The sequence below is a fragment of the Electrona antarctica genome, assembly GCF_951216825.1.
Source record: "Electrona antarctica genome assembly, chromosome: 14".
Classification (NCBI taxonomy): domain Eukaryota; kingdom Metazoa; phylum Chordata; class Actinopteri; order Myctophiformes; family Myctophidae; genus Electrona; species Electrona antarctica.
In genome coordinates this window covers 15,915,462-15,928,106 of record NC_136795.1, presented here as the reverse complement: position 1 = coordinate 15,928,106, position 12,645 = coordinate 15,915,462, and the positions used below count along the sequence as shown (strand labels likewise).

Genomic DNA, 12,645 nt, shown 5'->3' with positions numbered 1-12,645 from the left:
CACACAGCGTGATTGACGACAGCAGTTCGGTGGTCCCGTCCTGCAGCTCAACAACGTGGCGTTAGTTAGTTAGAGGTCCACTACTACTAGACTTCTGTTGACGTACAGTAGTAGGCCTATATATACACAAAATAAAAGTAAAGACAATACACAAACTTCTCTGCTAAATCGGTGTAACGGGAAGGAGAGGGACTGGGAGTGGTGGGAGGCGAAGCCAAATCCAGACCACTGGAAATTGTATCCCCTCTGACGACTCAACATGGTACGTTTATGTATCCTAACTTTGACACATATGGTGCATGTTCATGATTGTTTTCTAAATAGTGTGTCCATCGTGCAGTTACGTACACGTTCTAATTCCATTGCTTTTGTTGATAATGGAATTGGAAACGTGATGGAATGGAAACAACATTTCCCAACACGTGAACACACATTTGACAAGGAACTCTGTGTTATATTGTAAAAGGTCACATCTAGGTAGCGGTTGTCTTGGCTTGAGTGTCTTCATGTCTCCTAGACTCCTAAATCATGTTATTTTGGTGTTGTTTTCTTTGTGCTACAATCCCACGACTTATTTTATGCATAAAAACTCAGCTGCCTTTTATAGTGCAATGTGAGGTTTTTCTCCAATAGTTTATTTTAATTGTTTTCAAATTTCAATCATTGTTTTATCTATCAAAAATAAAATGCAACGGCGTGCGGTAACTGTTTTGGCAATGCACACACCAGACATCACTCACACCAGGGGCTCACAGTCGCACAGCCATCATTCTGTCATTGCTGAGAGTTTATGGTAAAGTTATTATGTAATACTCCGTGTGGGGGTACGACAGGGGGCTGAGGGGGCACTGCTACTACTAGTGAGAGTGAATGTTACTGTTGTGATGCATCAGTGGGGAAAGGGCTGTACAAGGCTTACAAAGATGCAGTATGCTGCCTACATGATGTAGGCTACATCAGGTCTACTCCATTTTACTATAGCACGTGTGTGTGTGTGTGTGTGTGTGTGTGTGTGTGTGTGTGTGTGTGTGTGCGCGTGTGCGCGCGTGTGTGTGTGCGAGCGCGTCCGTCCGTCCTCCCTCCCTAATGTTTTCGTTAACTGGTGCTAATGTGTTTGTTTCTATTTCATTGGTATTCTATGCAAATGGGGGGTTTATGTTCGTTCATGGATAGGCTAGCCCACCTTTATAAAAAATGATGTTGTTATAGAGGCACGGTGGCACAGTCGGTACTCGGTAGTGCTGTCGCCTCACAGCTAGAAGGTCCTAAGCCCTAAGGGCATGTTCTCTCCTCCGCGTCATCAGTGCCCATACCCGAGGCGGGGTTGGCGAAAGGGCCTTTCTGTGTGGAGTTTGCATGTTCTCCCCGTGTCCCCTAGGGGTAGGTACCCTCACAAAAACATGCAGTAATCATGGTCTCTATACTGCCTCCCCCTGGCAAGCCGGGGCTCCTGATGGAGAGGAAAGGAACTGGTCGGACGTGTTCCTTCCACGTGCTATATCCAGCCGGGGAAACTCCTCTGTCAGGTGAAAAGAAGCAGCTTGGACTCCTCGTGCATAGAAGGAAGCATGAGGTCAGTCCGCTGCCCCCCAGGTTGGCAGAGGATTACATGATTAGATAATTGACACTGGGTGCAAAAATGGGTTGCAAAATCGTGGGATAAAAAAAAAAATTGTTGTTTTCTGGATTGTATTGGAGTTTATGGGAGGATTAATATGGAATGATTCGTATTTTATGGAGCATGGTAGTGAAATTATTTGTTTAATAAAATAGAGGTAACAATATTTTGCTTTAATTTGCTGTGAAATCATTTTTTTAAATATTGCATATTATGGAATGGCTATCAAGAGGATTAAAAACAGTTTTTTGCTTCATAAATGTTTTCCTCCTACCTTTATTCTGGAGCACTACAATGTGTTACGTTACCATGCTTTTATATGAATGTTCTCGGGTTTAAAATAACAAACGCCCCCTCGCTATTGTGAGTTTTTCTGTTCAGTACAGTAAGTACACATTTTACATGTTTGGTTTAAATATTGCGAAACATATCACTGTCCAAACAGTATGGATGGAGTACTCTATAGTCAATAGAATATATGGTCAGGCTAATATATCTGCGCAGTTCGAGGTGCTGCTACACTTTTTACACATTATGGCCCTCATTTATCAATCGAGTGTAAAATCTGCCCCAAATTCGAGTGTAGGATTCGTAGTACACCCACGTCGGGTCGGCATTTACAAAGTGATCGCAGACAGCTGTTTCTTCCTTAATTTCGTTCCGACGTTAATAAATGTGACGGCTGAAATCTATCTGGCACGCCCTATGAAATCAAGCCTCGCCCTCGTTTTTGCGACATGAACAACTGCAATACGACCTGGAAACCATGGTTACAGGAAAAATAAAGTTCCCCTCGCTTGCATAAGTTGCCTTTCTGCCCCCTCTCATACACACAAACACACACACACACACACACACACACACACACACACACACACACACACACACACACACACACACACACAGACGCACGCACGCACACGCAACTTGCAACTTGTTGTATCTTAAATAAATAAACCTGCATGAATTAAATAAAGCTGTAGCCTACCCTGTCTGTTTCTCCTCTCGCTTCGCTTCCCCCCTGTCCGCCTCACCCCCCCCCCGCACGCATGCACGCACATATCGCAATTTGCAAGCAACTGTCACTGTGTGTTGTTAGTTGTATATTCAATTATTAAAGTATTTTTAATTTAATATACAACAAGAAATATTAGTGAACGAAAACCTGAACCTGTGAACCATGAATTAAATAACAAATAGGCACACACACGCTGCTGTTTTGCATAGGTGCTCCTCCTGTCCTGTCTGTCTCTCTCTATCACTGTGGTCCGTCCGTGACACCGTGATCAACTGACCAGCACGTTCGACGATTTAAATTGCCTCGCAGTCGCTGCAGTGGTTGGGCTGTCAACTGTCAAATCAATTATATGAATATTGAAGCCAAAACCGTAGCCTCATGTGGCATGCACTGGACAGTGGTGGTGGTGGTGGTGGGCTGCAGGCTGGGTTAGCCTATACTATCTCCGATGCGTTCCCACTTGCGCTGGCACGACACATTTGGCATTCGAGCGACGCGTCGGGTTTATTAAACGAGGAGGAGATTGCACATACTGTAACTCCAGAAAGACATCGGCCTGCTGTAGATTAGGCTACAGTAGGCTACCCATGTTGGGACTCTCCGCAGCTGCAGCGCTGTACTATAATCTCCAACGTCCCGTCATGGAAATATTTCAGCACAGACAGCCCAAATCCTCGCGCTCATCATGCAAAACACTGTTTAAATGGCTTACGCATCTAACTTGCAACATTGTTTTTAAAAGCGCGATTTTAATTGCTTGCTTGTAAAGTTGGAAATCTCCTAATAATTTCATATGACACAAAGACACATCGTTGATGTATTCCTTTCCTTTTTTTTTTTTTTTTTTACATTTAGCCCATATACATACCAGTTTTATATAAACATTTTAGGAGTGAATACATATGTTTCGATGCCTGTGACAGCCTCTCAGCTGTCAAACAATGCTGCTCCGCTGTTCTACGACAGAAAAACAGGTGAGGACAAAGCGTACGACAGCTCCCGACCAGACGTGGTTCTTGTCTTGGCTCAAGTTCAAAATCAAACGTTGGCGCAAATGGTAAATGCCGAAAATTGCGGTAATTTCGGCGTACACCCATATTTTGGCGTACGCACGGTTGATAAATGAGGGCCTATGTGCTTTAATTTATTGCCTCTTTATTGCCTCTCTACCTCCAACCAGGTAACATATGTTTGGTGCTATAGGGACCTGATAGAGAGACAGGAAAGAGCTTTAACAAGGATGTGGTTGTCTAAATTCGTTTCACTACAGTGGCAGTATATTACAGGCAAGAACATTTGCATGGAAAGACAATGTGAGAGACTGTACAGCGTTTTCACTGAATCTTTACTGCCAAGGAGGGCATGTCTGAAAACTTTTCAGACATGCCCTCCTTGGCAGTAAAGATTCTGGTAAGATGATGCAGGCCCTAAATTGAAGCCTTGATGTGAAACAGTGCTATTGATGTGCTATTGATAATTGAGGATTATGATTACATTGTGTTCCCTTTCAGTTAATTCACTATCATGAGACACAGGCTTGCCTTGGGCACATCTCCTGAAAAGTTAGATATTCATACCACAGAGGTGCAGCAAGCAGTGTTGCCAACTCTCATGACTCATGAGAGAAATAAGCCTCCAAAAACAAGCCAAATCTTGCAAGAGAAATAAGCCAAATATTACCTCGAAAAACAAGCCAAAATCACTAGATCCCATTGCGAAAACAAATTGCAGATGGCCAATGTTACCCCCAGAATTGGGATACTGGGGTTCAAGTGGTTAACAAGTTAACCAGCCATGGGGCGCCCGCTGGCCAAGTGGTCCAGGCACATGCCACATATAGGCTTTGGCGTTGCATGTTCGAGTCCCGTTTATGATGACCTTTGCTGCATGTCTCTCCCCTTCTCTCTCTCTCCCTCTTTCAGTCTTCACTTGATGAAAAAAAAGCCATTTCATTTGGACCACCCCCTGTGGTTCTGTGCAGTGGGGTAAAGTAACCAAGTACTTTTACTTCTACTTCATTACATTTCAGAGGCAAATATATATACTTTTACTCCACTACATTTATTTGACAAGTTTAGTTACTAGTTACTTTGTAGATTTTGATTATTATTACTATTTTTTTTGATTGATTGATAATTTTATTAGACAATAAAATGCAAACAGTACAGGGTACAGTCAAGCACAGCATTGGTCCAAAAGGACAGCACTGAAGAAAGACCTTGTGGAAATACATTAATAAAACATAAAGGGGGGGGGAGCCAATCACCTTCTCTCCCTTTGACCTGATGACAGTGACAGGTGAGTTTTCAGGGGACAGGGCATTCCACACTTGAGTGGCAGTGCTGTGAAATGTTAATTTACCCATATTTGTTCTGAAAATGGGTGCCACCAGATCATTATTTACGCTCCCTCTAGTATTATGGCTGTGGGAGTTGCTCACCTTTTTGAGGTAATCAGTCAAGTAAATGGACACTGTGGGCATGGATGGCAGAGCTGCATTTATAATCTTGAATGCTAGTCCCATTTTTAGTTGTTTAACTCTGTCTTCAACACTGAGCCAACCTATGCTATCAAATTGTGTTGCACAGAGGTGGGTCATGGGCCCTAGTCCTAGCAAAAGTCTGATTAGTTTGTTTTGGGAGGTCTGGAGCTTATTTTTTTGTGACATTGAGATGTTGGAAAACCAGGAGGTGCATGCATAGTCAAATAAGGGCTGAATAAGAGCTCCAGCTAGTGTCCTGTCTTGTTAACAAAGGAGGAGATTCTGCCCAAGAATCTTGTTCTTTGATTTACTCTTTTGATCGCTCTTGTTGCCATGCCTTCACCCGTCAGTTTATTGTCCAGGATACACCCCAGATATGTAACCTCTTCTTTGCTAGAGATTACTATGTCATCAACACTGACCTTAAAATCCTTTACATTTACCCTATTAAGGGAATGGTTGGACCCAAAAATAATGGATTCTGTTTTACCTAGATGCAATGAGAGTTTGTTATCTGTAAGCCAAGTTCGGATATTAGTGAGTTCTGAGCTGAGTGCCTCCTCAACCTGTGTTTTGTGTTCTCTCGAAATCAGGAGTGCTGAGTCGTCTGCAAACAGGAACAATTTACAATTACAGGCAGCACTCATGTCGTTAATTTATAATAGAAATAATAGCGGCCCTAGTATGCTTCCTTGGGGCACCCCACAGTTCACTGAGAGGGGGGAGGACAAGGTTCCATTTATGTCCACCATTTGTTCTCTTCCCTCAAGGTAGGATTTCATCCAGCGTACTGATGTACTAGTAAATCCTATCGCCTCCAGTTTGTCAAGTAGGATTGAGTGGTTAACAGTGTCAAACGCTTTTTGGAGGTCCAGCATGACCATGCCACAGTACTTGCCCGAATCTACCTCACGATTGATGTAGTCGTTTAAGTACAATAGGCAGGTGTCAGTGGGGTGGGATGTTCTGAATCCAGACTGGAACTCGAACAGCAGATTGCGTTCGTTTAGGTAGCTGTTGATCTGTTCATAAATTAATCTCTCTGTGACCTTAGATGTGGAACTCAGGATGGATACAGGGCGGTAGTTACCAGTATCCAATTTGCTTCCCTTTTTATATAGGGGGATTACTCGCGCCATCTTTAGTTCCTTTGGGACATAGCATTGACTGATAGATAAATTTGTTATGTGGGCTATAATTGGAGCTATGGAGACAGCAGCGTCTCTGAGGAATCTGCTGGGGATATTATCATAACCAGTGGCCTTGTTTGGCTGAAGGGCCATGAGTTTTTTAAACACATCTTCGTTTCCTACTGGTTGTATTGAAAAGGAGTCTTGTTTGAGGATTTGGTTTGAAGTTTATTGCTACACTCTAATTTATTTAAAGCCTCCCAGAGTTTTTTTTGGCTTTTGAAATTAGGCTTTTTACTACATTGCGTTGCTTTTTGTATTTTTCATGTGATTGATCGTTTTTGTTTTTGTTATACTCTGAGTAAAATGTATTTCGTAGCTTGATTCAATATTTCCCCCTTCATCCATGGCTCTGTACGGGCTTTGACCCTTACCATTTTTGTCGGAACAATACTGTCCAGAATATCCAAAAAAGTATGTTTGAATCTGGTCCATGTTTCATCAACAGATGTGCAATCTAGGATATTTGGTCTATTTTATCAAGAGCTTCTATGAGAGCTTCACTGGTATAATGTTTCATGGATCTGTTTTTGACTATAGTTTGACAATGAACTGCGGATTTATGCATTTTTCGGGTGCAAAATATGATGTTATGGTCGCTTAAGCTACACTCTATTACCCCACCTTTTGTGATTCTGGCCGGGTCTGATGACAGAATCAGGTCAATGGTTGATTGAGAGGCTGGTCTTGTAATGTGTTGTATTAATTGTGTGAGGCTATGCAGGTTACAGAATTTGGTAAATGGTTTGAATGTATTGTTTTTCCGGTGAACACTGGTGTTGAAGTCCCCGAGAATAATTAATTCAGAATGTCCTATTACTTTGATGTCCTGTTCAATTAGATCATAAAAATGATTTTGATCGGGTGGTCTGTATATTGCTCCAATTATTAGGGGTTTGGATTTGGGAATTTTTTTTTTGACTCAGACAGATTCTGTGTTTATACCTGGTTCCAAGAGCACATTGTAGTTAATATTTGATCTTATATATATGCACACCCCACCCCCTGAGCGATCTCGGTCCTTTCTAATGATAGTGTACCCATGTATCTCAATTTCGGCATCGTGTACAGAGTCATCCAGTTTTGTTTCAGAGAATGAGAGAATGTCCACTTTCCCATTCCCGAACATGTTTCTAACTTCCGATATCTTGGAGGGACATTTTAAGCTATTTATATTTAGGTGTAAGATATGAAGACCTCTAGTGGAGAAGATATTATCCATTTCATTCATGGAAAAGGGTCCTTTATCGCCCTCTAGCGTTTCTGTGGGGACGGTGGAGGGAGGAGGGGGGGGGGGGGGGGGGGGAGGGAGAGGGGGCAGTAATCTGTCCCGTGGGTGATAATGATAATGGTGATGATGGTGAAGACAGTGACAGTGGTGGTACTGTAGACCCGAGCCCTGTGGAAAGAGGTGTAGGAGATGGGGCGGAACGGTTGTGCTGTGGGCTGGGATCTGGGGGAAGTCATACTGTGACGGACCGTGACGTGCTGGACTATATGGTGGTCACATTAACCTCTGTGCGCTTGTAGATCTGCTATTTTCACAAGATTTTTATACATTTGAAAACTTGAAATGGGACATTCTGCACAATGAGTACATTTACTTGTGTTACTTTAAGTGCATTTTGAAACCAATACGTTTGTACTTTTACTCAAGTACATTTTGAACATCAGACATTTACTTGTAACGAAGTACTTCTACATTGCAGTATTGATACTTTTACTTGAGTACTTTTTCCACCTCTGGTTCTGTGACACAGTGCTGTTTTTGATTTAAAAATAAAGAGTGCTTCCTAGGCAAGACGGCCACCCGCCGCATGTCGTTTGTGTGGAATAATACTGGCTACTACAATTATTATTTAGGATACTCAATTAAACGTAACAGCCCAGTTGTCCTGCCGGCCAGGCCCACTTCTCTTTATTCCCCTTAATTTACATCCACGTCCTGGTGTAATCTGGTGTAATCTGGCACCCCTGCTTCATACTCAAGGCTCAACAATGTAGGCTAGATGTGATTTGTATTGAACAGTGGTGGAATAAGTACTCAGATATTATATTTAAGTAAAAGTAGCAATACCACAATAGTAATCTGTTACAAGTAAAAGGCCTATATTCATAATTTGACTTGAGTTAAATACAAAGGTATTGCCATCAAAATATTATCAAAGTAAACGTACCTTTTTGATAATGGCTGATCTACAAGCTCTGCATTGTGAGTGAGTTTGCTAACTATTGACAACTATGGGGCAGCAGGGGTTTGCGAATCAGAAGGTTCCCAGTTCGATCCCTGGCTCACCCTGGATTATTGTCAAAGTGTCTTTGAGAAAGACACCGAACTCTTAACTACTCCCAATGAGCAGGTTGGTGCCTCCGCCACAATCTACCATTTATTAAGTATCGACCAGAGCTCCCCAGTCTCTACTAGTGCTGCTGATTGTCTTCAACATATAAAGCCTAATCTCACAAATTGCTTGTATACAGTGAGTATAGAGTTCTTCCATGGTTAGTTGGTACTACTTTAATGCTAGCCTTTTCTGTCTTAACAGCTACCTCTCAGCCTGGCGAGCCTGCCTTGATAATTCGTTCAGCAGCCAGCCTTTAACATTGTTAATGTTAAAGATATCATGCCAGTGTGTGAGCTCTTGCTCTTATCTGTGCTTTCTACTTCTATGTGGTACAGGCTTTGACTTTAGCTGCTGTTTGACTGTCAACTCTCAACACTTTCATCTTCACAACCACCAACTCAAAGACAAGCTCCAGATTGTTGTCTGCACTGCTTAATCGTTCATCAGTCGTCCTTCATGAGGACAAAGAAATACAGAGGGAGATTGAAAGTCTTGCAACTGACCATTTCCACGCAAGCAAGCAACCATTTGTACCAAGCATATTCCTCTGGTATGGGAGATTATTTCAGTCCTATAACATTAGAAAAAAAAAACATATTGAACTACTTTTAATAACCAAACACTGTTACGTCACGCCCTCTCACTGTTGCATAGCTTAATCTAAAAGATTGTGAACTTGTATGATGAAATGTTTTTCTAGGGATAAAGATAAAATGGCATAAGAATCTGTGCTCCAGCAAGTGAGGAGTGGTGCACTGCAACTTTAAACATTTTCCTCATGCAAAAAACATTTTAAATCAAACATTTAAAAAAAATAATGAAAATATGCATGGCCAAGCTCAAAATACACCACTATGCAATGTGTTATGAGCTTGTAGATCAACTTTGAAATAGTGGTTAGCGCGTGTGTGTAAATAAGTGCATATGTGGATTTGTGATAAGTGGATGCATGTTCAACTAACCACAGTTCGTAATAGCCTATTATACTCATTATTATAAATGTCTAATAAGCTAATACTAAGAATATATCTAATGTGGCCCTTGTACAAATTGTGTACAACAGTATTTTAACATTATTATGAAGCCCCAGGTTGGAGTGTAGAGCTCAGGATTACATTAGATTAGATCATTTACACTGGGTGAAAAAATGGGTTACAAAATCGTGGGAAAAAATTATGAAAAGAAACATTATTATGATGTTTTTTACACACTGGTGCAAGCGGTGCACCACTCGTCAGATGCTGTGGGGGCCCATGCAGGGCCGGTTCTAGGCATAAACAATATAAGCGGTCGCTTGGGGCCACAACCACAAAGGGGGCCACACACACGTCTTTTTTATGTCCAATGTATTTGCATTTAAGTTCATAAAGTTAACATAAGAACATATAAATGTATTTGAAAAAAAAAAAAAAATCAGGATTCCAATTCAGAAATAGCTAAAAAAATAATTCAAGATTCCAATTAAAAAATAGCAATAATTGCAGATCTACGAGCTCAAAACGCGTCGAAGTTTGAGCTGTAGATGTGCCCTCCCTGATGTGTGTAGTTCTTTATAGATCTAGTCTCTTAACTTTGATCTCAAAATTGAAGCATTTTCATTGCAAACTTACTTTTTTTCCCTAGAGCCCAGGGGCCTTACACCCCCCCTGCCGTGATAGTGCATCCCCCATGCACATAAAATAATCTTGCATAGGGCAATGCACGGATTGGCTCCGAAAATCGGCCCTGGCATTTGTGGTCTTCACCGGTCCTATGACGTCATTATGTCAAAACCTCGGCCACTAAATGTAGACATTTTCCATTACTTTTGGACATACTGTACTGTATAGTATGCTCCAGCAGGAGCAACGGTGACCCCAGTAGCCACTCTGCACCCTCCTCTCCCCTTATCCTCACCTACAAACAAGTAAGGAGTCAGCTCGCCAAGACCAATACCAGAAAAGCAGCGGGACTAGACAACATCAACTCTCGACTGTCAGTGAGCACCTTGACCCCCTGCAGTTGCTTAACAGGCAGACATTGGGGTTGATGCTGCCATCATATACCTGCTCAACATACCGCTCGCCCACCTCGACTCCCCGGGCAGCACAGTCAGAATTATGTTTTTTGACTTCTCCAGTGCCTTCAACACGATGCTTGCACCGTGCTTTCACCCTTCTTGTTCACGCTTTACACATCGGATTTCCGCTTCAACTCGCTGAGATCGTTTGGCGTGTGTAACAGAATGTTACATATGTTTTACCAGTCTGTTATGGCGAGTGTTCTCTTCTTTGGAGTAACGTGCTGGGGGGGGAACAACAGAGTGGGTGACACTCACAACCTAAACAGGCTTGTGAGGAAGGCAGGTTCTGTTGTGGGGTCTCGCCTGGTTGGAGTGGAGGAGGTGGCCAGGGTGAGAACTGCAACTAAGTTGGACACTATCCTGAATAATTCCTCCCACCCCCTCCACCTAGAGATAATAGCGTACTGGAGCAAACACGGGAACGACAGATTCTCCCTCCCGACTCGCAGGTGTGAAAGAGGGGGGGGGGGGGGGGGGGCTAAACAAAATATTTGCACCAGGGCCTATCACCATGATGTTAGTTACGCCACTGTTTACACACTGTGTGATTTTGGCCATGAAAATGAGTCTATATACATGTCACATTGTACGTTATCTCCACATAGACTAGCTAGCAGATAGTGATGGATTCCCCCTGTGCATTAACTTTCATTGCTGCAGTAGTCTACAAACAAACAATGGCCTGCCTTTTATTTGTAGGTGTTGGTTGGTAGATGTTATATAACAGCATCACATTGGCAATCGTCGCACCGGCCCCTCGGCCCAGTGTTTCTGACACTGCCAGAACACCATCAAAGCCTGTCATACTATTTTGGATGTGAATATTGGCCCCATGGTCTTTCCTCTAGAGCAGCGCTTGCATATAAGTGAATATAGAATTTATGCGCCCCCACCCTAATTCTGTTGGTAATAATACAATTTCCTTTCCTTTTACTTTTAGCCCCACTATGAGAGCATGTGGCTTTCGATGACAAAGTAAATTGGTTAAAACCATTTAGGTCCTGTTGGGTGTAAGGAGCCTCTGGGGAGGGGTGTCAAACTATTGCAGGCCAGATTGGTAAAAATGCAACCTTTTGCAGGCCATATGTGACTTTTATTTGTGTGTGCGTACAGTATGTGCTGCATGCTCTTGCTCTCAACGCGGAAAGGCACAATGCTATCACAGTATTCGGTCACAAAAAACAAGACATGAGATGTCCATGTGGCACAGGAAAAAGGATCCTGCCCAGCCCACCACCGTGAAGATTAAGGCGGGGTTTGAATCCTCCACCTGTGCATTCAGCTTGGCCGAGCACTCCAATGAACACTGTTCAGCTTAGTCCGTATTACTCCCTCTCTGTAAAACTCATCATTGTCATAATTATGAAAAGAAATGGCTGCGACTTCAACCTACATTCAACGGCAATTCAGCTCGACAATGGTGCTGACACCTATGCATTCTATGATAATAATAATAATTGATTGCATTTTTTATAGCGCTTTTCTATGCACAGAGTGCTTACTCAAAGCGCTTCACAATGGTACATTCATTCATTCATTCATTGGGAGGTGAAGCGGCGAACAGTCAACGTCATCATCCTCACTTCCCACATTCACACACCACCACTGGGAGCATTTTAGGGGTTCAGAGTCTTGCTCAAGGACACTTCGACACTAACTCTGGGGGAGCCCGGGATCAAACTGGGAACCTCACATTTCCCATCCGGCTGCTCTATCGGCCACTCTACCCCTGAGCCACTGCCGCCAAAGGGTTCTTTGTGCAATGATGGCGTGAGTGTTGCATGCATGGTGCTTTTAATACGGTTCTAATCAGAAGACTGATGGTCAACAAACATGCTGAAACATGTATTTGTTCATTTGAGGTGTGGCACTCTGTACACTATTGAGTTTTCACAAAGAACCCTTGTGGGATAATTTGTGGGTTAGGGTT

The 12,645-nt window shown here is 42.7% G+C and overlaps 2 protein-coding genes across 2 annotated transcripts in view; one reads left to right on the top strand and one right to left on the bottom strand.

Moving 5' to 3' along the window:
• kcnj12b (potassium inwardly rectifying channel subfamily J member 12b) overlaps nucleotides 1–12,645 on the bottom strand; it is a 214,749-nt gene that overhangs the window by 31,540 nt on the left and 170,564 nt on the right. The gene's annotated exons all lie outside the window — the stretch shown is intronic.
• slc6a16a (solute carrier family 6 member 16a) overlaps nucleotides 21–12,645 on the top strand; it is a 37,729-nt gene continuing 25,104 nt past the window's right edge. The window contains exon 1 of the mRNA XM_079520545.1: nucleotides 21–262. Within this exon, the coding sequence (XP_079376671.1) occupies nucleotides 260–262 (3 nt within the window). The 5' untranslated portion in view covers nucleotides 21–259. The remainder of the gene's footprint in view (nucleotides 263–12,645) is intronic.